A 22,847-nucleotide genomic window follows, 5' to 3' on the forward strand; every position below is an offset into this window, starting at 1 on the left:
AGGGGCACTTTTTTTTTCTGCTTCTTCTTGTGTGCAGTCTTGGGGACAGGAGAGCAGCAGCCTGTGGAATGAGCTGGGCACTGCTGGAGTGGGGGACCCTTGGCTTCGTGGTGAGGTCCCTGTCCCTCTCCTGTCACCTTCACGTTCATGCAACTTCTGGAAAATTGCTGGGTCACGTCGCCGGCACCTCACTTGCACCATCTCCTTCCCACACGCTGTCCCTGAGCCTTTTCCATCCACCCATGGCCTCACAAAGGATCCTTGCATCCCTGGGTCCATGCCTGCCACTCCCCAAGTGAGGTCCATGCCAATTGTTTTGAGGGGACATTTCTGCCCTGGGCTGTCTCTTGTCCCACTAGTTCTCCAAATTGCCATGCCGCAGCCAAGCTGGTGGGTATCAGGAATCCTGCTGCCTCCCCGTGGGGACATGGTTCCCCCTTGGGATGAGATTTTCTGGCATGATGGCCAGAGGCATTGGTTGAACCTGGTGGGTCCCGTTACTTCGGCCAGCACCTGCTTCCCTCCTGCCCCTGCGGGCGTGTGGTCAAGGCGAGTGCCACTGACCATGAGTCAGCAAAACCCGGGCGCCCTCCTGGCCCCACAGCACTGTGTGACTCAGCAAAACCCCATGTGGTTCTTTTGGGCAAGGGGCCAAGGCATAGTGGGTCCCCCGCATCTGGAGCCTGACTGCAGAGGCATTGTTGCTGCTGCTGTGGGCTCCAGCTTGCAGGTTTCCTCCTCTTGTCCTCCTGGGTACTGGCAGCCCTGTGCTGAGTGGCCGCAGGCAGAAGTGGGTCAGATATAAACTAACCCAACTGTGGTCCCACCCGAACAAATCCACCCTCCCCAAGGGCTCTAGACCCCTTTGCAAATGCGCTTTGCATACAAAAGGGATAGTCCTGATGCCAGGCCCAGAGCTCCCCTTCACCCCTTACAGGCTTTCCTGGAGCCCTCCTCCCTGCTCTTTGAAGTGGCTGGGAAACCATAGCTGGCCAGGCAACGCCGCCTGGGCCCCAGGCTGGAGCACCTACAGCAGCTCCTCCTCAAGGGTTTCCAGTTTGGCCAGTCTCTGCCAGAATCCTGTGGCTATGGAGTTGGGTTCCAGCATGCAGGTGAGGACGGCATGCCCCGTACCATCACATATTGTAGAACAAAGTCTTTCAGCAGAGTCAAGAAGTCTGGACCCATCTGTGTCTGTTTTGTTAATTCCAAGAGATTTAAAGGCAAGCTTTACTGTTAGCAAAGCTGTTATGAACAAGCCTTTGCTTGAGCTTCATGGTAACAGGGCTTGTGTCTTCATCCGGAGCTGCTCCCATACCAGTGCAAGAGGGTCACTGCTTTTAGATGGGCTGCTCCAAGTGACTTATGTGTCCATAGCACCAGTGAGGCCAGACACTTCTCAATGGTTTATTGGGAAAAAGTGAGGATGGGGCTATGTCAGGGAATGTTACAATACTAATTATCTCCTGGGTGCTTGCAGGACGGGAAGGGACTGGGGGGCTTATCCCCCAGAGTGTTTAATCTGGCTCTGGCTCTTGGCACCAGTGGTTTTGGAGCTGACACTGCTGTGCCTGTGTGCTGGGGGAGTGGTGGCTCCAGCAAGGAGTCAGGATTTCTGCATTTGGGCTCCCTCAGCACCTCTGTGGAATGTTTGCCCTGATGTCAAAGCCTCGAGAGGTACAGTGGGTATGTTTAAACAGGAGCTGGGAGCACGTCTGAGTATTTATAGGCTGGGACTGTGAGAGTTTATCTTAACAAGATAAACTGGCACGAGCCTGGGATCAGGTTTTTTTCCACATTTTTCCTTATTTGTGGAGCAAGATGGAATGCCATGGCTGAGGCATCTAAAGAACACACAGCTGAGGGATCCATCCCTCCTCACTCCTATTTTTGTCACAGTGGATGAACCCCTTTCCTTGCTCGTCTGTCTCCCTGGCCCCTTGCATCCCCCCTGGCTCCAGGGGGTGAACCAGAGCACTGTCCCCTGCAGCCACAGCTGTGGGTGTGGGGCGACGCGCCCCTGGGAGCCGGCCTCGCTTTCGCAACCTTGATCCCTGCTTGAGAGGATTCCCAAGGTGGGGGGGTCAAATGACTCAGCTCCGGAGGCTCCAGCTGGGAAGAGAACCCCAGCCCCAACTCTGGGAGACTGGGGTCTCCTTTGTCAAGTGACACCAGGGTGTCCCACCTGCCCTTTGCCACATGGGCAGGGACCTGATGCAGCTTCGTTTGTAATCATAGAATCCTTTAGGCTGGAAAAGACCCTCAAGATCATTGAGTTCAACCATTAACCCAGCACTGCCAAGTCCACCACTAAACCCACAGTACCACATTTACATTGCTTTTAAATCCCTCCAAAGATGGTGGTTCTACCACTTCCTGTTCCAATGCCTGAACACCTTTTCAGGGCAGAAATTTTTCCAATATCCAGTGTAAAGCTCCCCTGCCACATCTAGAGGCTGTTTCCTCTCATCCTGTTACCTGCTACCTGGGAAAAGAGGACGACCCCCACAACCCCCTTTCAGGTAGTTGTAAAGAGCAATGACGTCTCACCTGAGCTTCCGTTTTGCTGAACACCCCCAGCTCCCTCAGCTGCTTCTCGTAGGACTTGTGCTCCAGACCAGCTCCACTGCCCTTCTCTGAACATGCTCCAGCAGCTCAATGTCTTTCTTGCAGTGAGGGGCTCAGAACTGGACACAGGACTCGAGGTGTGGCCTCACCAGTGCTTAGTACAGAGGGAATATCCCTGCCGTAGCCCTGCTGGCCACACTAGTTTTGATACAGGCCAGGATACCATTGGTTTTCTTGGCCACTTGGACACACTGCCAACTCATATTCAGTTTCAAACACCTTATTTTTGAGGGGCTCCATTTGCAGTCTGACAACATTTTGTCAGGGATGCTACAGTGGCCTGTTTGTCCTTACATATAGCTGTGTGTTTGCCTTCACCCTTTCCTCCATGGTTTTTTCCTATATTTATTTATCATAATGGTAGCCAATGCGCCGAGCTGCAGTGACCTAAAGGGCAAGGAAAGCTTCCATTCAGAAATGCAGATTATTTTTTTTGCCAAGCTGCAGGTGGGATGTTTAGAGGACAAATGTCTTCAAGTTCAAAAAAATGCGTTTCTGATTTCGAAGCTTGTTGCTAAAAGAGAAAACTACTCCTCCATCTAAGCTGAGCAGAGCCACAAGCCTGGGCAAGTCTGCTTTCAAACAGCCTGACTCCAACTCAAGGTGCTGGTGCCAGTGTGAAGGTGCTGGATGCAGCTCATTAGCAGAGCCTGATTCACCATCCCTGGGATTCTGAATGTATTAGTGGTAACTTTTTCCTGGCACGGTGCCAAGACCTCGCCCACTCCCAACACTATTTCCTAAACTGATGTACAATTCACAAGGTGAGGGTGCGTTTTCCAGTGGCACTAGCACATCCCAAATTACACCCCCTTTCTGGGTGACACCCACAAAAGCAAACCTGAAGGTGGTTTAGTAGTAGCTCTGTCTGATGGGAAACCTGGGAGCAGGGGAGGGTTTGCACTGAGCACAACGAAGTGACTCATGCAGGCCCTGACAGTTGTGTCCCATCTGTGTAGGCGCTGGGGAAGATGTGCTTGGCATCATCGGTTGGGGCAATCCTCGATCCATTGGTGTCGGCTGACTGGAGCTGGTTTGGAGGCAGCTGGCCAGCAGCCTGCTTAAATGTGTTTTGGCTGCCAGCATGGGCTGCAGTGACCTTGGGGAGATGCTAAGTGGAGTTGCAAAAGGCTTAGGCTGGGTGGTAATTGTTCCCTTGGTCTCTCTCATGCTGCAAAGCCCCTTGTCCTGGTGGCAGGTGAGGACGGCGCACTGGTGGCTGGGTGACACAACTGGGTGACACCACAGGCAGGGACCCTGAGAATGGCTCCATCCCCATCAGGGCCATTTGCAGCAGCCTTTGAGCATGAAGTGCTTTCACCCCAGTGGACTTCTCCATCAGATCCTGCTCTTCCAGCCTTTCTCATCTAGCTATTGAAAAAAACCAGAAAGCATTTATGTGGCAAAATACTTATGGTCTTTAAGCCTGTGAGCTGCCCTGGTGTTTTCACTAAGGTTTACTTGCGCACCACCTTGCCTCAGTGGGCTGCTGCCAAACTCGGCATTGCCTGTCCCTGTGTCCCAGGCACTCTGTGGCCCTGCCCAAATCCTTGCCACCCCCGCACCACCTGCCCGCTCCTGACCCTGCTCGGCATTAGATGCCCTTCGTCATCCCCTGGCCCATCCTTCTGCATGGCTGGTGACACACCTGGGACCCACCTTGGGGAGGAGGGGACCTGCCTCTCCCTGGCTGCTAGCCCTGTCTGCTCCTCGGGGCAGGGATCTCGTGTTGTTTGCCTCACCCGAGTTATTTTGCAGCAGGCTGAAATTGCCAGAGACAGGCAACAACAATCCTGGCAGACACTGGCAGCAGGCAGCGTGACCGGCGGCTGACGGGATGGGATGGTAAGTGGCAATGATGGTATTGATTCATCCCCACCCACGCCAGGATGTGATGGGGAGCACAGGGACCCAACTCACCTTGTCACCTCCTTGAGCAATCCCTGCTGCAGTCCCCATGTGAGCCCAGCTTGGGGGGGGGTATTGGCTTGCTAGTGGGGTTTCCACACATGATGAAGAGAATTGTCTCCAGCCACATCCAAGCACACCATCCGTCTCATTCTCTTAGCCAGCACTAGATGTCATTTATTTTCTTTAATTTCCAGCAGAAGCTGCCTCAAGAAGGCCATCATTTGTGCAATCATGTCTCCTCAAAGTGACAAAACACTGAAGCAATTGAGACTTCTGATCCTGGGAGGAGTGTGGGCTCAGGAAGACGAGGGTCAACACCCCATTGCAACCCAAGGATCAGCTTAAAGTTGCAATGTGTTTTCTTGGATTGGGAGCAATCACCTTCCACTGGTAATTTGGTGAATCAATCTGGACCTCCTGGGGCAGTTTCTGCTGGGTCAATATGCCCACGTAAGCTCTGAATTCTAATTGATTGTCACCTTTCTCCCAAGCTCCATCTTCACATGCCACCACAGCCATTATATCCAGTGTGACTGCCTGGGGTTAAGATTTTGAACCCAGGTTTAAGCACGTCGGCAAACAGAGTCTGTGGCTTTGCACACCCTCTCTCTGACCTTCTGCACACAAAACACCCTGTTAATAATTTTTTACAGTGTGGGATGTGGCATCTCAGCCTCTCTGGCTAACAACCCCTGAGTGTTTCCCAAGGAGCACTGCCACCAGGGTGACTTAGGGTTAGGGTTATGGTCAAAAATGTGAAGATGCTTTGCTCTGTGCTTGTGGCCAAAGGTGCTTGTTGGTTATGGGTGGAGGGAGGTGTAGGAACATCCCTGACAGACACTGCAGCTGTGCCCAGGTCTGCAGCCTCCAGCATCCTCTCCTGCTGCAGCCAGAAGTCAATGAAGCTGAACAGTTTGGACACTGCCACTGCAGATGTCTGTTAGCAGATAAATACCCACCAATCTTCCCTCCCTGCACTACCACCATTTCATAAAATCCTTTCTCTCCCTTAGTGCTGGGTTGTTTTGTTTTTAGCATTGCAACTCTGAATTGACTGGTGCAGTGAGTGGGGGATTAAGGGCATGGTCCTGGGCAAAGGTCTCCTGTGAACTCCTCGGGGCCAGGCAGCTGCATTCTCTGATCCCTGGGGTCACATGCCCCACCCCAAAACAAGGGCCACTTGTTTGACATTGCTGGCAGCACTGGGCTTGGGAGAGGAGGCAGCTGGTCTGCTTGTGGCTGAGCAGAGGAGGACATTGCCTGCTTACCTCTCTGGACCAGGAGGGTGTCTTGGGAGTGTCCCAAGCAGTGTCAGAGGGGTACAGCTGGACACCAGGCAGCTTTGGCTGGGGTTGAAGGGGTTTGTTGGAAAGCAATGGTCAGAATCAAGTGCAGGTCCTGAGGGTCCACTTTTCACTCCCTTGCACTTCTTTTACTGGAGTGGAAAGGTGTGAAACCCAGCAGGGTTCAAAGGGAGCCTGTCCCTGATGGTGACACAGGTGCTCCTGCCTTGCCCTAGCTGCCAAAACATGAGAGAAACATGTCACAACCAGCCCCAGCACCTAAACCCTCTTTGGGCTGCAGTACCAAGAGACCCTTGGGCATCAGCAACCCCTTGAAGGAGGGAGATCAAGATGCCTTAGAAAGCCAAAACCTAAGGAGCATCCTAAGCATTAATGAACTTATTACAGACATCTCTAAGACAGAAACAGCAAGTCTGTCTGTGCAGCAGGGCATGAAGCTGCATCAGTCCTTTCTGGAGGGTGTTTCTGATGCTCCGTCTTCAGAGCAGGGCAACAAGGGCAGTTTTGATGCTACACATTTGAGCCAAGGCCTGAAGCAGCTGCACTTGGCCCTATATGATGCAACCCTACAAGCCTTGAGTTTCCTTCCTTTTTTTCCTATTTTGGGCACGTTTTGCCCTGTCATCCCCCACTGTGCTGACAGTGCTGGAGGGAGGCATGTGGCACTTTCCCCCTGCCTCAGCATCCCACGCACTGCGATGGCTCACGTGGGCCTGTTCCCACCACTCTTGACTCAGCTGATTTCCTCTTGCCCAAGGCATTGACCAAGCTCCTGCTGGCTCTGTCCAGGCATCGGCAAATGTGATGGATTGAAGTGGGGGAGGATGTCAAGGACAACCGTCACCCCCACCACTGGCTCCGTGCCCCCACCACCAGTTGCCACCGAAGCAGCCAGCTGTGCACGGTGAGCAGGGCTGGAGATGGGCACTTGGATCACTGCACAGAGCCTGGTGGTGTCTGACCTGCATGAAAGTGGGACGAACATCTGTACCTGCTTACCGGTCGTGTTTTGAGCATCCTGTAATTAATGTTTGCTCAGCTGACGGCTGCTTAGCATTATTAGCAGATGATGAGTAGCTGATGTTGTTGATGTTGCTACCTTGAAACATCTAATTTCAGCATCTAGACTGAGCAAAAGGGCAGGGGGCCAGACTCCTGGTGCCAAGACTCTGCCAGGCTTTGCTGCTTTGGAGGTGGCTTCCTATTAAAACCCTGCACACAGGCATCCCTGCCCTCCCTTAGCCACAACAGTAGGGACAGGACCTGTGCTGGCAGCATGGTGGGGCCAGCAGCACCCTTTGCTGGGCCGAGGTGTGCAGAGTCCCCAAGCCCAAGGCAGCAGGAGTGAGCTTGGGGACACAGACACAAAGACGACATTCAGAAGCTTAATCCAAAGCCCACTGAAAGTTTATTTTGTATTTAACCCATCTTGATGAACGTGTGTAACACCTAATAAATAACTGAATGTCTGTTAAGGAGCACTGAGTTATCCCACCCCTCCTCCCACACTGCTGAACACAGGCACGAGGAACAAGCACTCACAATGGGATGCTTGTTTATTTATTTATTGGGCGGAAAAAGCATTGAAAAGAGAGCAACACTTCTGAAGCCTTTAAAAAAATTACTGATTATGCTGAGATTAAAAAAACGAAGCCAGTATTGTCTTTATCTCCTCAGTCCATAATCCCACTGCCACCTGAGCAGCCAGTTTGGTTTTTTTTATGAGGCAGTTCTGGAGAGCTGACAGGGATTTGAGGTGCCATGTCCCCAGGCAGCACAATGGCCCCTAGTGGCGACTCACATACAGCCCTGGGGAAAGAAACCTGCAACAGAACTTTGGGGGGCTGCTTGTTGCCAAGGAAAATTAGAAGCAGAGTCCAAATTGCCAGAGGAGAGGCTCCCCTGCATGGGGTGTGCCATGATGCCAGAGAGAGAACTGAGCACACCCACGAACCCCATCAGCAGGGAGCAGTTGCTCCCGAGACCTCCACCCACCCCCTCCATACACAGCTCTGGAGACCCACTTAAGCTTGGCCACGGCACCCAGTCCTGCCCTGGCCCCTTCGGTGGCTGGTCTGCAGCCCTGGCAGCCCTGGCTCCTGCATGGCTTGCGCTGCAGGCAGCCCATCTCCACTGCCCTCTCCTGGTGGGACATCGGAGCTATGTGGCAGCTCTGTCTCTTGGATGGACCTCAGTGCTGGGTTGCAGCTTGTCCCTGTCCTGTAGCTCCTGGAGCTGAGTGTCCTACAGGTCTGTGTCTCCTAAGAGCACTCTGTGAGCAGCCTGCATGCCTAAGGAAAACTGACTTGTGCTATAATCTCTTTTATAAGGGGGAATAACTTAATAAGGGCTTTCTTTCTTCAACCTGTTCACCCATTTCTAAAAGGTTTGTAGGTCCTTTACAGTTTTGAAATCTTTCTCTTCTAAGTTTGGCTGGAGCTGTCTGAAGGACTTGCTAGCACATCAGTGTCCTCCGGAAACCAAGCTGAGTGTGTCTGGTGAGGCAGGGTCTTGAGGGCTCCCTTTAGGCAGAGAACCTGGGAATAAACCATAGAATCATAGAATGGCCTGGGTTGGAAAGGACCTTAAAGATCATCCAGTTCCAAATCCCCTTGTGAGGGTAGGGGGGGACACCTTTCACTAGATCAGACCCAGAGCTCCACCCAACGTGGTCTTGAACACTGCCAGGGATGAGACATCTACACCTTCCTTGGGCAACCTGTTCCAGTGCCTCACAGCCCTCATAGTAAAGAACTTTTTCCTAATATCTAATCTAAACTTATGCTCAGTTTGAAACCATTACCCCTTGTCCTGTCCCTCCAGGCCCTTGTAAACAGAATCTCTCCATCTTTCTTGTAGGCCCCTTCAGGTACTGGAAGGCTGCAATTAGGTTGCCCTGAAGCCTTCACCAGGCTGAACAAACCCAATTCTCTCAGCCTTTCCTCATAGGAGAGCTGTTTCATCCCTCTACTCATCTTGATGGCCCTTCTCTGGACTCGCCTCAACAGGCTGATATCCTTTATGTGCTGCTCCATCTTGGAGACTGTCAGAGAACAGCCAAAGCTGCCATTTTTAGTTCATCCTTCCTTTAGCTCATGTGTGTGGCATTAGCTTCACTTAATTCTTTGAGAAAAGTCCCCAGGTCCTACCGGGCAGGTAGGTGTAGTCCTCAGTGTCACAGCAAAGGTGTCTTTCTCTCCTAGAGCTGTTGCATCTTTTCGCTTTAACCTAAGACCTAAAGGACCTCATATCAGGAGCAGAAATGAGCATTAAGTTTTGCATGGGAGTCCACGCTCTTGTCCCCTTTTCCTGAGATTTACTTGCTGCATGTCAGGAAATCTCTCCTTCTCCACCAGAAGGTTTGCCTCCAACTGACCCAGTCTCCTGTGTGGCTGGGGGGAGGACTGCTGGCCTGCAGCCCATCAGCAGCAGGAGGGGACCCAGGCAGAGGGCACACCGACATTTTGAGCTCCTTGGATGTTATGAAGCCCATCGTCAAAGAAGATGTGAGGCTGGATCTGGGCGAGGATGGGGCCCTTGGGAGCCCCATCCATGAAGAAAGCCTCATCGATGGCCAGGCCCCATTCCCGGAGCGTCTTGATGGCTCGGATGCCCATGTCCCGGCCACTGCGTGCAGTCACCAGGTAGGTGCGGATGGGGGATTTTTCCTGGCTGAACTTCCTGCGCATCTTCCCGAGGTGCACGGCAAAAGTCTTCAGGGGACCCTGGAAGCACAGCAAGACAGTTGGGAGTGGGTGAAAAATAAGGAGACATCTACTCTGCCTGTACAAGCTACTTGTTCCTCTTCCAGGGTTCCTCAGGGCTCTGCAGAGCACAGCAATGCTTGTGGGCTGCAGGACTGGGCAGTCTGGGACTGGTGCGGTGCGCTGGGGTGCTTGGGAGGAAGGTGAGCCTTGTGGTGTTCATACTAATCCCAAAGTGACCAGGAAGGTACATCTCAGTGACCAGTGCCTCTGGGTCTGAGTCCTGCAAGTGGTCACATCCTACAAAAGGTGATGTTGAGGATAACCACAACCCTGGATATTTGGGAGCTGATGTTCACTTATAGGAGAAAACAGGCCAGATGCATTTCCAGGGGGACTCCAAATCAGGCCCACACCAGGGACTGAATGGTGGATGCCTAGGGAATTTGTAAGGATTTGTGCTTTTTTGGCTGCTCATGGCAAAGCCCAAGTGGCAGTGATGGCAGAGCCTGTGGGTGCCCAAGGAAGGGAGGTGGCATGCTCACCTCTCCCATGGGCACGGCCTCCATCGCCTGCTCGTACCGCACTGCCCCCTCCAGCCCGTGCTCCTGGAAGATCAGGTCTGTCTCATTGGAGAAGAGCACGGCATCCCCGTCAAACACCACGCGGAGTGGGGTACTGGGGGCCTGCACCTCTTGCTGGAAAATGAGCGCTGCTGAGACCCCTGTGAGACAGAGCAAGGTGGGGGTCAGGAAGGACACGGCCCCCGGGGGCAGCTTGTGCATGGCAAGCTCTTCCCCACACATCTGCTGCAGCCCCATCCCACACCACCATGTCAGGATCTCCAAGCCATGGAGCCTTCTGTGGGAGTCAGCCCAGCCTTTCCAGGGCTGTGTTATGCCTCCATGGGGATGGATAAGGAAGTGCTGCTGATCAGAGACCAAGGGATCTCTGCTAAGAGATGGTGTGTGGTTGTCAAGGCATGAGCAGCCCTCCTCCTGGTGCTCGCTCACCCTGCCAAGCCTGGCTTTAATGTTCAGATTTAGCTCTGTGCTGTGAATAACACAGACTGGCATCTCCATTGATTGGCGTAATTGGCTTAATTTGGCTTAATTCCTACAAGCTGCACCCTGCCCGCCCTCATCCATGGATCCAGGTCCCCAGATGGGGATGAGAGCAATGATGCTCTCAAGGAGGCTCCAGGAATGTCCTGTGTAGACAAGGAAAGTCCAGGCTGCAGATGTCTTGCTCCTGACCTTGAAGAACGTGGCCAGCTGATGTGCTCATACCCAAGTGAATTAATAGGAAGGCAATTAACCCCATTAGAGCTGTGGGGAGACTGCACTCCCTCCCATCTAGGTCAAACGTGCTTTCATCTATCTCTGAGCACACAGTAACTCTGCATGTACCAAGGCAGCAAATTTCTATGGCATCCTCACAAAGCCCTGGGAATCACTGATGCACTCGCATTGATCCAGGGAGCAGCCACGGCATTGCATCTCTGGTTAAAAAGGCTTAAATGTCAGGCAGGGAATGACCAGCCCATGGCAGAGCTATGGCAAGAACGATGCATCAAGCACTCAGTGACTTGTGAAGGCATCTGAGCAACACTGGTGTGTTTGCAGGCTACTGGTAAAAGGACAGAAGAGGAGATTGAACTGTTCAGGACTGTACTGATATTCAATGCCATCCACCCCTTGCCCCCGTGAAACCTTGGGTCTGGCACTGCCTCTTGGTATTGGGCTACCTGGGAAAAGTGTGGTGCGTTTGGGGACGTGGGATGGAGAGAACGCACCTCTCTGGAGGGCATTGCACACATCTGTCCTGTCAGCTGAGAGGAAGAGCTTGACCCCATGGGACTTCAGGTACTGTGTGGAGTCCTCATCGCTGACAAAGCAAAACTTGGAGATCTCCAGGCCTTCAGGTCAGGGAATGTGAGAAAAGTCTGTTATGGAGCAACATCCTCCTTACAGCCCCCCAGTCCCTCCCTGGGTTTGGCATGCTTTGCTGCAGGAGCTCAGGGCAATGAAGTTCCCAGTGCTGTGTGGGGAACCTGCCCACGTTCTGGCTGCATCTTCTTGTTCTATTGCTCCTACAAAACTGTGGAGTGCGGTTAAATATTCCCTCCATCCCTCCTTAAATGAGCATTCCTCATGACAGCACTCTGAGATTTAGGGGTCATTTATAAAGAACTGGGTTTTATCAGTAGCTGACTGAGGATGTCCAGGCTGTGCAAAATGCTGCCAGACCTCCTGGTGGTGCGAAGGATATGGCTCTGCCAAGGAGCCTGCGCTCTGGGTGTGCTCCAGCACCCTGGGCAAGCAGCATGGGGCTGGCAGGAATTGAGCTTGTTTTCAAGAGAACCCCTTCCCCTTGCTTCCCCTGGCTCTCCATTTGCCACTGATGATCCACTGTGGTGCCTTATCTGTTTCACAGCCGCCCGGGGGAAGCAGGTACCCCTGGGGATGGGTCCCTCTTACCGTAGTGCTTGGCGCTGTTGATGATGCGTGCTCCGCTCTCTGGGCTGTTGTTGGAGAGCACCAGGATGTCAAAGAGGTCCTTCTCTGCTGGGTTGCTCTCCAGCATCTTCTTGTTCACATACTGCACTGCCTGTGAGGACAAGATGGGACTCTTTTGGAGAGGCATGACTGCAGTGGCTTTGCGGGGGCTCTTCTGCAGTTGAGTTTAGTGGTTTGTGCTGTGTTAGCTATGGCAAAGCTGGCATGTTATGGAGAGTCAGACGGAGCAACCATCCTGCAAAACCCATCGTTAGGGAAGCAGGGAGCAGGATACCTCACCATGGGGGAGATGGACTGATGAGGAGCACAGGTCTTTATGCCCTGCCATGAGGCCAAGAGGCCAGGCCAGGGCCTGCACCCTGTGATGATGGGAGCTGACACAGCTGAGAAAGCTGAGCTTTCACCCCATCCTGCAAGTGTCTGCATGTGCCACCAGCCAGGTGTGGGGCTCACCTGGATGAAGGCAAAGGCTGTGCCTGGTGGGAGGGGCTTGTCCTGGTTGACCTGCTGGTGCCTTGTGTACTCCTCCTTGCCCTTCTCCAGGTAGAGTTTGTGCTCCTTCTCCAAGTTGAAGATGGCTCTGGTGGTCACAGCAATGACCAGTGCCTTGCTGGGATCTTTCTGCAGGACAGGGAGGAAAGAGGAGTCAGGGGACAGCAAAGAAGGAACTCGTGGAGGTGGGGTGAGCGGGGGGAACAGGGCTCCACCGACCAGAGTGGTGGGGTTGGGTGTTGGAGGTATCACCTATGTGTCACGGTTCCTGATGCCAGAGGTACGAAGCCCAGTCTTCATCTTCAGGCCACCAAGGATGGGGCTGGCAGTTGTGAAACCCTAACCTGTCTGGTAAGTCCCACATCCTCCAAGGACAGCTCATACAGAGGGGATTGCTTCATAATTTTGCAGTTTGTGGGCACAGTACAGCCATGGTTTGTGCTGAGCTGGGCACTGCTGGGTTTCTCTGCACATGCTGGTGGTTTTACCCTTTGTGTCTGTTCCGGACAGTCTAATAAAGTTTCTGTGTACGTACAGAAGCTGCTGCTTTCTCCCTGGCCACTCCAAAATTTAAGTGTGAGCAAATGTACCTGTCCTTTCCATGCAACTGGAGGTTCAGCCCTGCAACTTCCTTCCATGTGGAAATCACATGGACCTCCCTGGGACCAGATGCTCAGCAGCCCTGAGACAGGCCACTTCTGCTAAAACCTAGGCACAAGCAATTGAGGCCACCACAGCTCTGGGTTGCAATTGACGCCACCACAGCTCTGGGTTGCAGTGTGTCCTCTCCTGAGGTGGGATTTCAAAACTTGGTTTAGAAATACCGGATGTGTATTTTGTAATGAACAACCTTTTACCTGTTTCACATTGGTGTTTATGACTGTGCTTTCAGGCTCTGCCATCTTCAGTTTTCAGCTTCTAAGAGAAAACATAAAATGAAACTGACAGATTATAATATAGCCAATCTACAGAAGGGGAAGAGTGGAAAGGAGACAGGGGACATCCTACCCACCAAGTGGAGCAGTCCAAATGAACTTGCTTCTGCTGGCAGCAGCTCTGCTCCCAGGAAAACTGTTCTAATAGTTCCAATTAAATATGATGGAAAAGTGGCTTTTCAAACACAGATCATTGCTTTATTTTTATTTATCTCAGAGGGTACTTTTCTTTGTGTGGAACTGCTGAAAGCTGTTGTGGAGCTATTTTCCCAGCAAAATAAGGCTGTCTTTAAAAGACAAAATAGATCAGATCTTATGGGTAGGTTTCTAGTTCACATCCTTATTGCCTTTTTTGCTACTTTTGCTCGAATGGTGAATTTGCATCTACAAATGAATGAGTTCACTGCATGAGAACCTCATTTGCAGCTGTAAAAGGCCAGAGTAAGTAGAGATGTGTGGTGAGGGCTTGAGTGCAGGCTGGGACTGGGGCTGGTCTGCCCCTCCACAGCCCTGTGAGCCAGCCAGGCTGTACACTGAAAGTCTCAGTGCTACTCCAGGTCTGGCAGATGAAAATCTTCGGGGAGGTACATGGGTCTGCCTGTGAGGGCAACTGAATCATAATCCCATTTATTTTTGTACACCCAGGTCCTGTGGTTTCTGTAACCACCATGCTGTACGCTCCACTTCTATGCACTAGTCAGTGCTAAAAGCGGACCTTTAGGATTCAGCCTGTGGGATGGGAGCTGTTCCCATTCCCACCAAGGGCGATCCCATGGGGGTTATTTCCATCCAGTAGCTCCAGGATGGAAACACTGCAGGGTTTCTCTGGAGAGCAGAAGAAGAATGACTGCTCTACATGGATTGCTGGGAATGGCAAGGGGGTTAAAACTTCATTTATCGGTTCATGCCCTACCTGCTTACTGGGCTGGGGGTTTTGCAAGCATAGACCAAAGCCAGCATGCCGTGTGAAGGGCAAGTCAGGGTCTTCAGGGAGACCTTTCTTTTGTTCCAATGTCCTTTAATTGATTTTTGTTATTCAGGGACTGCAAAGCGTTGCCTGGGCTGGTAGGCAATACACTTGTCTGAGAGCCAGAGCCTTGCCATGGGGAGCTCCGGGCTTGCATGTGCACCTTCTGACTGCCTCCGGGGTGGAGAGTCCTGCGGCAGGGCTGCTCCCCAGCCAGGGGTGCATGGAAAGCCAGGAGATATTGAGCATCCCTCTGCTTCCTCCATCCCATACCCCATGCTGGGAAGGGGTCTCCTCCCAGGGACCAGGGCAGAGGGTGGCAACCACCACCCTAGACGAGCAGGGAGAAGCTTTCCTCTGACAGAATCTCAGCCAAGTACTTTTCTGAAAGTCAAAATTGAATGCAAGGAGGCAAAGGAGCTGAGCAGCCCTTCCTGGTGGGAGAATCCACCTCCTAATGTCTGTCCTTCCAAGCGCTGCAAACCAAGCCTGACTTCTTTCCACCTCCCTGCCCCTAATGCCCCTAATGCCCGCAAATGCTGTTTGCACACCGGCGGGTGCTGCTGGTCCCCGCAGCTGCGTAGCGGGGGGCAGATGTTACCCCCGCTAGACACAGACAGGATTTTGTCAGAGAGAAAAGCCCAAACTCACCCCGAGCGCTGCCTCTGCTCCGCAGCACAGCCTGTCCAGCGGCAGCATCCCAGCTCTGCCCAAGACGCCGCTGTTTATATTTCCCCCTCCCCGCGCTGGCAGGAAGCAGGCAGGAGCCAGGATGGGGTGCAGCTCCGCTTCCCGGCGTGCTGGGATTTGTAGGCAGCCAGGTGGTTGGCGTCGTGCCCGGGCCAGACTGCATTTCCCAGCTGGCGTTGCACAGGCGGATCGTGGTCACCCGGGCCTGGTCACAGACACAGCCGCGGCCAAGCCGGGGAGGCGGCTCAGCCCTATTCCAGCTTCTGGAGCTCCCTCGGAGCTTGTGCTCAGTGGCCGCGCACTGCCCACAAGCGCTGCTGCGGTATCTATTTCTGTAGCCGGAGTATTTATAGCATGCCTCTAGACCTCTCCTTTCCCAGTCTCTGAATACACAGTGGTTGTAGTTTTGACCAAAAATATAGGGGTACCTGCACCAGAGTGGCTCGCAGCGGTTGCAGGGATGCGGGGAACAGAGGGTTGTGCAGAGTGTGGCAGGGTGCAGAGGGAGCTTACCATATTTACAATTTTCCTGTAATGTTTTTGGATCCCTTTTCCCTTCTTTTCTGAAAGCTGTCTCTCAGATAGTGCCCTGAGCAGGGGTGATTTTTGGGCTAGGATCTTGCTTTTCTGGGTAGCTGTGTGGCACCCAGCCCTGTGAGGCTCATGGTGCTGGAATATTTCAACACCCCCTTTCTCTGCAAGAGTGTGATTGGTGATGGGGAGGGGGGAGAAGGAGGTAGGGGGACAGGGTGGAAAGGAGTAGGAGAAAGGAACTGACATGACCTGCTGCCATCCTGCAGCTTTTCCCTTGCCCAGCTAGGCCATGTCCCTGCCCCACTGCTGGAAAAAGGCCCAGTGCAGCAGCCTGCCCAGCCTGGCTCCTGCCAAAGGAGACCAAACCCACCTGCACTAAGGCAGCTGTCTCCCTGTATGGCACCAGGTTATCACCAGTATCACCAAATCTCCTCTGAAAATGTGGGAGGCCTCTGGGGTCCTGTGCACTTGGCTTCACTGAGATCATAGAACCAGAGAATGGTTTGGGTTGCAAGGAGTCTTAAAGTTCCAACCCCTACATCATGGGCACTGATGCCACATACTAGATCAGGTTGCTTAGGGCTTCATTCAACCTGGCCTTGAACTCTTCTGGGGATGGGTCTCTGGAAAACCTGTTCCAGTGTCTCACTACCCTCTGAGTAAAGAATTTCTTCCTAAGGTCTAAATCTCTTATCTTTTAATTGTCTTTAGCAAACAGCCTGTTGAAAAGACTGCTGATATACTCAGCTTTTAGCATGCTTATGCAGACCCCCTTTCCCTGACTGATTTTATTGGACATATTCCCTTTTCCCCCATCCCCATAATGCATTTCTCTTGTGCATCCTCTAGGCCTGCCAGTTTAGAGCAAAAAGTCCCCCCCGAGGTTTGCTGCAGCGTCATTCCTGCAGCATCTCCTGCTCCTGGAGGTGATGCTTCTCTGAGCAGCAGGAGTGCAGGGCACTTGTGAGTAGGGTTGTGGTTTGGATGGCTGAGGGGCAGCCCCAGCCCCTGTCCCATGGCTAGGCACTTGGTATGGCAATGCCTTGGTGGTCATGTGAAAATCTGGCAGGACCGGTGAGCCAGGGTTGTGGGGCAGAGCTGGGACAGGTCTGGTTTCCAGGACATCTCCTCCCACGACTACGTCAGCCATCAGGCACAGGCAGTATTGCTTCCCGCTTCTGACACCACACCAAATTTACGTGGTGATAAGGCAGGTTTTGGGCAGACTTTGCTGAACTGGCAGCAAGGGAAGAACTTTACAAGCATAAATTTAATGCAACAGGGATGCCCGTGAAATTGCTCCTGGCTATGTGCCTAGTGCTGCACTCGTTGGCACTTGGGGGATGAAGCCACTCAAGCAGTATTCCCTTACCCTGTCTGTCCTCCCTGATGTGTTGGAGCAGAGCATTCCTGTTCATCCCCACTGCCGCACACATTTCCAAGGCCCTCACGTGGTGCGTGCCCTGTGGGCCAGGGAGCTGGGCTCTCCAAGTACAGAGCTCACCAGGAATGGATACAGTACTGCACCCATCCCATTGCAAGTGTCCATTCCCTTGTGCTAAGTGCCTGCAGCCACACAGTCCAGCCCAGCAGGGATAACTTGGAGAAGTGAATTTCCCGGTGCACAGAGCTGGGCAAGGATGCCCATCAACTTCTCGCAGGCAGGAGGGCAGGTTTTGCTTCCTGGTCCAGCAGGGAGTTCCCTACTGGCTTTTCGCCTGCATGAACACTGCTTGGGTCAGCGGTGAGGTGGGGCTGACGGAGCTGCTGAGGCCACCCGGTTCCTGAGCTGGCAAAGCAGACTTTCCTGTTTTGGCTGTGCAGTGCAGTCACCATCCCTTCTGCACCCTCGGCTCCACGCCCGGTGGGGTCCCATCTCACCCCACAGCATGTCCCTGCCACGCATGGTGGCTTGACCTGGATCCTGCACAGCAGGGAAGGGAGACTGAAGCTGAGAAAGATACTTGTTGGTAAGTCTGGATTTGGGAACTCAGTCAGCACAGGGTGGGAGCAAGAATCAGGATTCTCCCAGCCCCTTTTCCAGGAGCACGGATGCTCAACGGTCCCTGCAGACTGCCCACTGAAACTATGCTGCCTCTCCCAGACTGCAGCAAGGCTGTAACTATCATTCCCAAAATGGTGGCTCAAATCATTCTGCAGGGCTGGGATGAGTTTTTTTTAAACAGGGCTAATGTTAGACTAATGTGGGGGTCTGGTGGCAGGCAAGAAGTACTGAGACAACTAATTCTGAGCTGGGTGGGTGCCTGCTTGGCTGAAACTGCAGGCACCTGAAACTGCTGAAACCTCTTAAAATACCTGAGCAGAGCTTCAGGTGTCCAATGGCACAGATGTCCCAGGTGGTACTGGACAAGTCACTTAACCTGCACCTCATTGTCCCAGCAACGATGCCACAGGGATGACAGCAATTCCCATGTCTCTCCAGCCCTATGCCCACATGCAGCAAAGCTCACTGCTGGAAAAATAAAAGGCTCTTGCTGGCTTTGCAGGCTCAGCAGAGGGAAGTGCAGATGTGATTTCTCCCCAGGAGAACCCCATGCAAGGAGCACCTTGGAATGGGCAGAACGTGGGCAGAGTGCAGTCAGGGTGAGGTGGTGTTGACTGCTTGAGCAGGGACCCACAGGGACGCAGGGCAGGAGGCTGGGGCAGCGAAGGCAAACAGGCACATACCTGCCAGTCTTGCTCACAGCACTGAGGCTGGGTGCCACCCTTGCCGTGGTGGCTGCAGACGCTCTAACCAGGCAGCCTGGCTCCTGGCACATCTCTCCTGCTGACGCAAAAGGAATTTCGCTATGAGGAAGCACTAATGCTAGAATAAGAGCTTTGCCATGGGGAGAGCAGTGCTGTAAAACCACCCTGCTTTAAATTTGAAGCCTTTCCTTATGCCATGTCAACGTTGCCATGTGCACAGGTCAGGATCACAGCAAGTTTCCAAACCGCTGTGACCCCAGCATGGTGCTGCCACTGCCACCGGCAGCGAGGGCCGCAGTCCTCCTGCAAGCCCAGGAGCCAACCATCTCGCCCCTCAGCCCTGTGAGAGAGGGGAAAATAGCCAAAAAGAGGTGTTAGCTAGTGATGGGGCTTTCCTGGAGCTGAGCAAACCCTTCAGCTCATGCAGCCTGGCCAGGGAGGAGCCAGCACAAAACAGGTCTTGGTTTTGTCCCCTACAGACAGGGGACTCCTCTTGTCAAAAAACCGCCAGAAAACTCCCTAATCTATCCCCCTGATCTCTCTCCTTTCAGAAAGCAGACTTGCAGGGATATGAACGAGAAGGCTGTATGCGAAGGGCTGGCTGGCGCAGAGCCCTCCCTGCCCGCGGCTCCCTCCCGCTCCATTTCACAGCTCATTGCCAATGTGGCCAAGCCCTAACCGCTTACCCTGGGCTCTGTATTTTAATTGTGTTTGCTCTCGTTAGAGCCCTGGGCCACGGGCAGCACAGGTGCTACTGGAAAGGAAATCCCCACCCTGTTAATTTTGCCTGTGTCCCCAGGTCACGCCAGCCATGGCAGTGGCAGCCAGGATAGTCAGGACTACGACCTCCCCGCATGCCAACATCACCACCACGGCTTGGCCAGGCTTCTTGGACAGCTGGCTTAGCCGGATCCCATGTGAGTACAGCAGCTCTTGCCCTACTCTCAGGCAGCATTATCTGGTGGGGCTCCTGGACTCTGAGGCTATGAGGCTCTGAGGACTCTGAGGCTCTCTCCCTCCAAATCCCTTTTTCTAGTGGGGTCCTTCAGGGTGGGAATGCTGCAGAGTGGTACCATGCTGCTCCAGGAGTGCAGGGCATCCTTGCTGCCCATTTGGGGAACGGTCTCCAGCTGCAGCCTCCCTGAATGGGGACTGTCCAGGAATATAGGGGCAATTTTGAAAGTACAACTCCTTAATGCTGAAACACCAGGAAGGGGTTTAAATGCACTCCATATGTATTGCTTGGTTTTAACTGTTCTGTCCAATTCCATTCCTCGAACATCACACCAGTACCCAAATGGGCGCTCATCACCATGGCTGTGGCAGGGGCCATTCTCCTCCTCCTCTTCCTTATCTGCATCATCAGGTGCTGCTGTGGCAAGAAAAAGCCCAAGAAGAAGGAGAGAATCAGCTTGTGCCCTGTCAGCAACTCAACCACAGCCAGCCTCGTGCGTCCTGCTTTCCCCTCAGTCCCATCTCCCTTCTCCCTGAGAGGTTTGCTGCTGCCCTTCCCAGTCCCAGGGATTGTGGGAGCACAGCATGGCGGGGACATGGCTGAGCACATCCTGAGGGTAGTGTTGCTCTCTGCCACAGGTCCAGCCTGAGATGGAGGACCTGGAGCGAGGGGTGGAGCAGATGCGTCGAGGAAAGCTGCAGTACTCCCTGGAGTACAACTTCCGCACACAGGAGGTGGGGATGTTCGTGGCCGTGGCACAGCAGGGAAACAGCTTTGCTTTTGCATGATCCCTTTTTGCTGTCCACTGAGGTGGGCCCAGGTTTCCACCTGGCTGCAGCCTGCCAGCTCTCATGCCCACATGGTGTGAAGGCGTCCTCACTGTTGCACTCGCTTCCCACTGAGCCCTCAATTGTCTGACCCTGTCCTCCTCCACCCGGTGACCTTGTGCATCACTCCTTTCAAGCTGAAAGTCGGTGTGAAGCAGGCAGTTGAGCTAAAGGCCATGGACAGTGGAGGCACATCCGATCCATATGTGATCGTCTACCTAACATCTGATATGAAGAAGAGATATGAGACCAAGGTTTACCGCAAGACCCTGAACCCCATCTTCAATGAGAGCTTTACTTTCCAGGTAGAAAACTACAGCCAATGATGGCTTTTTGGTCCCATCAAGAGTGTTGTTGCATAGGCACTGCTCCCTGGGCAAAAACCTCTCCAGGCAGGGAGATGCTTGTGCAAGCAGGATGGGGAAGAGTCAGAGAGAAATATCTTACTGCGTTGTTACTGACACATCCCATGGGGCAGGTCTGCCACTGAGGAGTAAATCCTGGCTTTTGGGTCCTTCCCTGTAGGTACCCCAGGCAGAGGTGCCTGAATGCACACTGGTTATGCAGATTTATGACTTCAACCGCTTTGCCAAGCATGACATCATTGGTGAGGTCCGGCTGCCCCTGGCCAGTGTCAACCTGCAGCACGTTATCGAGCAGTGGAGTGAACTGGCGGCGGCCAGTAAAGTGGAGGTCAGTCCTGTTGGGTGGGAAACTCTGCCAGGAGGGATGCACTGTTGCTTCACTTGCCACCACCCCAAGAAGCAGGCCCTTAGGGGCAAGCACAAGAATGGGGGAGACTCGGGAAACCTGGGGCCTGGTGTCATAACCCCAGGCGAGGTGGGTCCACTGCCTGGTACTAATTGCTGGCATCTCTCCATCAGGAAGAGCAGCTGGGTGAGATCTGCTTCTCACTGCGCTATGTCCCCAACACTGGCAAGCTGACGGTGCTCATCCTGGAAGCCAGGAAGCTGAAGCGAATGGACTCTCATGGACTCTCAGGTCAGCTGGGGCTGCTGTGCTCAGATCTTCCTACTCCTGCCCAGGCTTCAATGATGGTACCAAGAGCTGCAAAGCCTTGAAAGCTCTTGGTGTTAAGACCTGCTTCCTGCTGCCAGCACCCTACCCAGACTGGCTGACTCCTAGCCTTCTCAGCACAGATACTCCAGCTTTGTGCAGAGCTGGAGATATCTTCCAGGAGGAGATGTTATGGCTGGATTGTACAGGAAGCTTGTGGCAGGAGGAGGTGAGCTCTGGGGTGGCTGGCTCACCGTGAGGAGTGACAAGTAGATGCCATGCTCTGCTTGGGAATGGCTCAGGGAACCTGTTTCGTGGCTGAGCTCCTCAGTCAAAAATTGTCACTTGTGCCAGCTGTGTCCTCTCTCTCCTCAGATCCTTTTGTCAAGGTGCATCTCATCCTGAACAGGAAGAAATGGAAGAAGAAGAAGACAAGTGTGAAGAAAAACACCTTAAGCCCTTACTTCAATGAGGTGTTTGTTTTTGAGGTGCCTTTCAATCAGATCCAGGTGGGTTTCCCTGCAGCACCCAGGGCTGAGCAGGTCCCCACTGCAGCAAGCCCCCTCCCACTGACCCTCTTTCTTGTGTCCCCCCCAGAATGTGGATGTGGTCATCTCCGTCTGGGATCACGACAAAGTGACCAAGAATGAGCCCATCGGCAAACTCTTCCTGGGCTGTCGAGCCACAGGCAACCAGCTGCGGCACTGGTCCGACATGCTGTCCAACCCACGCCGGCCTCTCGCCCAGTGGCACATCCTGCAGCCCCCTGATGTGGTTGACAAAGCCCTGGGACTGAAGTCTCACCTCAAGCTGCCCCTGGCCTCCAGATAGTGGGGGTCTCCTTCTCCACCCATGGAGCAGGATGGTGGGCTTGTGGAGGAGAGAGAGGCTTCTGCTCAGCAATATCTTGGTCCCAGCTCAGTGTCAGCAAAGAGGGGAGTGGGACTCCTTTTGGCTAAGAGATGATCTGGCTGCTGGTGCAGTTCATGCCCTGTGTAATGCCTGGGGTGGGGCAGCTTGGTATCCCAGGGCAATGCTGGACATGGAGCAGAGGATGCTAGAGGAGATGGCATGGGCACAGGAGCCAGCTCACCTCAACTGCTCATGGGCCGGGGGCAAAAAATACACAGAGCTTCAGGCTCATGCAAAAACACTGAGTCCATTGATATTTATAAAGCAGAGGATTAACTTTATGGTGGCATGGGTGGGAAGTTTCTTTGGTTGTGAATAACTTGACAAGAGGTGTGTTCTTGGAAAGGCTTTATGTGTCCTGTGAAGGCTTTTAAACAAGACCAAGATGTTGAAGCACCTAAGAGGCTTGAGAGGAGAGAAAGAGTAGAGGTTGGTGAGGAAGGTGAGCTCTTTAGTGCCTCTGCTTTAAGCGTCCTCTGTGTTCTGGCTAGAGGCTAAATGAGGCAGCAAAATCACGCACTGATTGTCCACGTGGCTTCACTCTTAGCTCATTCCCAGCCCATGATGATTTGTGCACTCTAAGATGTCATTCAGGCTATGGGACTCTTCAGTGAGCATCCCCATGGACCACACAGATGAGGATGCACAATGTCAGCTCCATTTGCCCCACACAGTCCTACAGTAGTGGCACAGCAAGGTTTGCACCTCTGGCACCTGGAGGTGCTGCCAGGGTGGAGGGGCTG

At 53.3% G+C, this 22,847-nt stretch overlaps 2 protein-coding genes across 7 annotated transcripts; one reads left to right on the forward strand and one right to left on the reverse strand.

Moving 5' to 3' along the window:
• Nucleotides 1-8,695: 8,695 nt before the first annotated feature.
• On the reverse strand, nucleotides 8,696-16,173 carry LOC108493145 (cytosolic 5'-nucleotidase 1A-like). Of its 6 annotated transcripts, XM_017806205.1 has the most exons (9): nucleotides 16,055-16,173; nucleotides 15,664-15,739; nucleotides 15,112-15,260; nucleotides 13,416-13,476; nucleotides 12,520-12,687; nucleotides 12,028-12,157; nucleotides 11,343-11,465; nucleotides 10,093-10,271; nucleotides 8,696-9,568 (listed from the first exon to the last, which is right to left on the reverse strand). In XM_017806205.1, exons 4-9 carry the CDS (start codon nucleotides 13,458-13,460, stop codon nucleotides 9,266-9,268), a joined length of 948 nt encoding a protein of 315 aa, XP_017661694.1. In that variant the 5' UTR covers nucleotides 13,461-13,476; nucleotides 15,112-15,260; nucleotides 15,664-15,739; nucleotides 16,055-16,173; the 3' UTR covers nucleotides 8,696-9,265. The 6 variants fall into 6 exon arrangements, with proteins under 6 accessions (XP_017661694.1, XP_017661679.1, XP_017661705.1 ...); XM_017806190.1 differs by lacking the exon at nucleotides 15,664-15,739 and having other exon boundaries at nucleotides 15,112-15,320; XM_017806216.1 differs by lacking the exon at nucleotides 15,664-15,739 and having other exon boundaries at nucleotides 16,055-16,165.
• Nucleotides 16,174-19,204: 3,031 nt separating this feature from the next.
• SYT8 (synaptotagmin 8) lies at nucleotides 19,205-22,158 on the forward strand. Its single transcript, XM_017807249.1, is given in 10 exon segments — nucleotides 19,205-19,310; nucleotides 19,684-19,841; nucleotides 19,987-20,082; nucleotides 20,313-20,480; nucleotides 20,701-20,868; nucleotides 21,060-21,177; nucleotides 21,336-21,409; nucleotides 21,412-21,421; nucleotides 21,568-21,701; nucleotides 21,790-22,158. Coding segments are annotated over 10 exon segments (1,266 nt in total). The 3' UTR covers nucleotides 22,024-22,158.
• Nucleotides 22,159-22,847: the final 689 nt, after the last annotated feature.

Source organism: Lepidothrix coronata, unplaced genomic scaffold, assembly GCF_001604755.1.
Source record: "Lepidothrix coronata isolate B3197 unplaced genomic scaffold, Lepidothrix_coronata-1.0 Scaffold1, whole genome shotgun sequence".
In the NCBI taxonomy this organism is placed as follows: Eukaryota; Metazoa; Chordata; class Aves; order Passeriformes; family Pipridae; genus Lepidothrix; species Lepidothrix coronata.

Bases quoted from the DNA above. Each gene is read 5' to 3' on its own strand.
- LOC108493145 (XM_017806226.1), bottom strand. From the start codon at position 13,460: ATGGCAGAGCCTGAAAGCACAGTCATAAACACCAATGTGAAACAG. The intron at 11,466-12,027 runs GTAAGAGGGACC...CCTGACCTGAAG, and splicing joins CAACAGCGCCAAGCACTACG to GCCTGGAGATCTCCAAGTTT. The intron at 9,569-10,092 runs GTGAGCATGCCA...CTGTGCTTCCAG, and splicing joins AGGCCGTGCCCATGGGAGAG to GGTCCCCTGAAGACTTTTGC.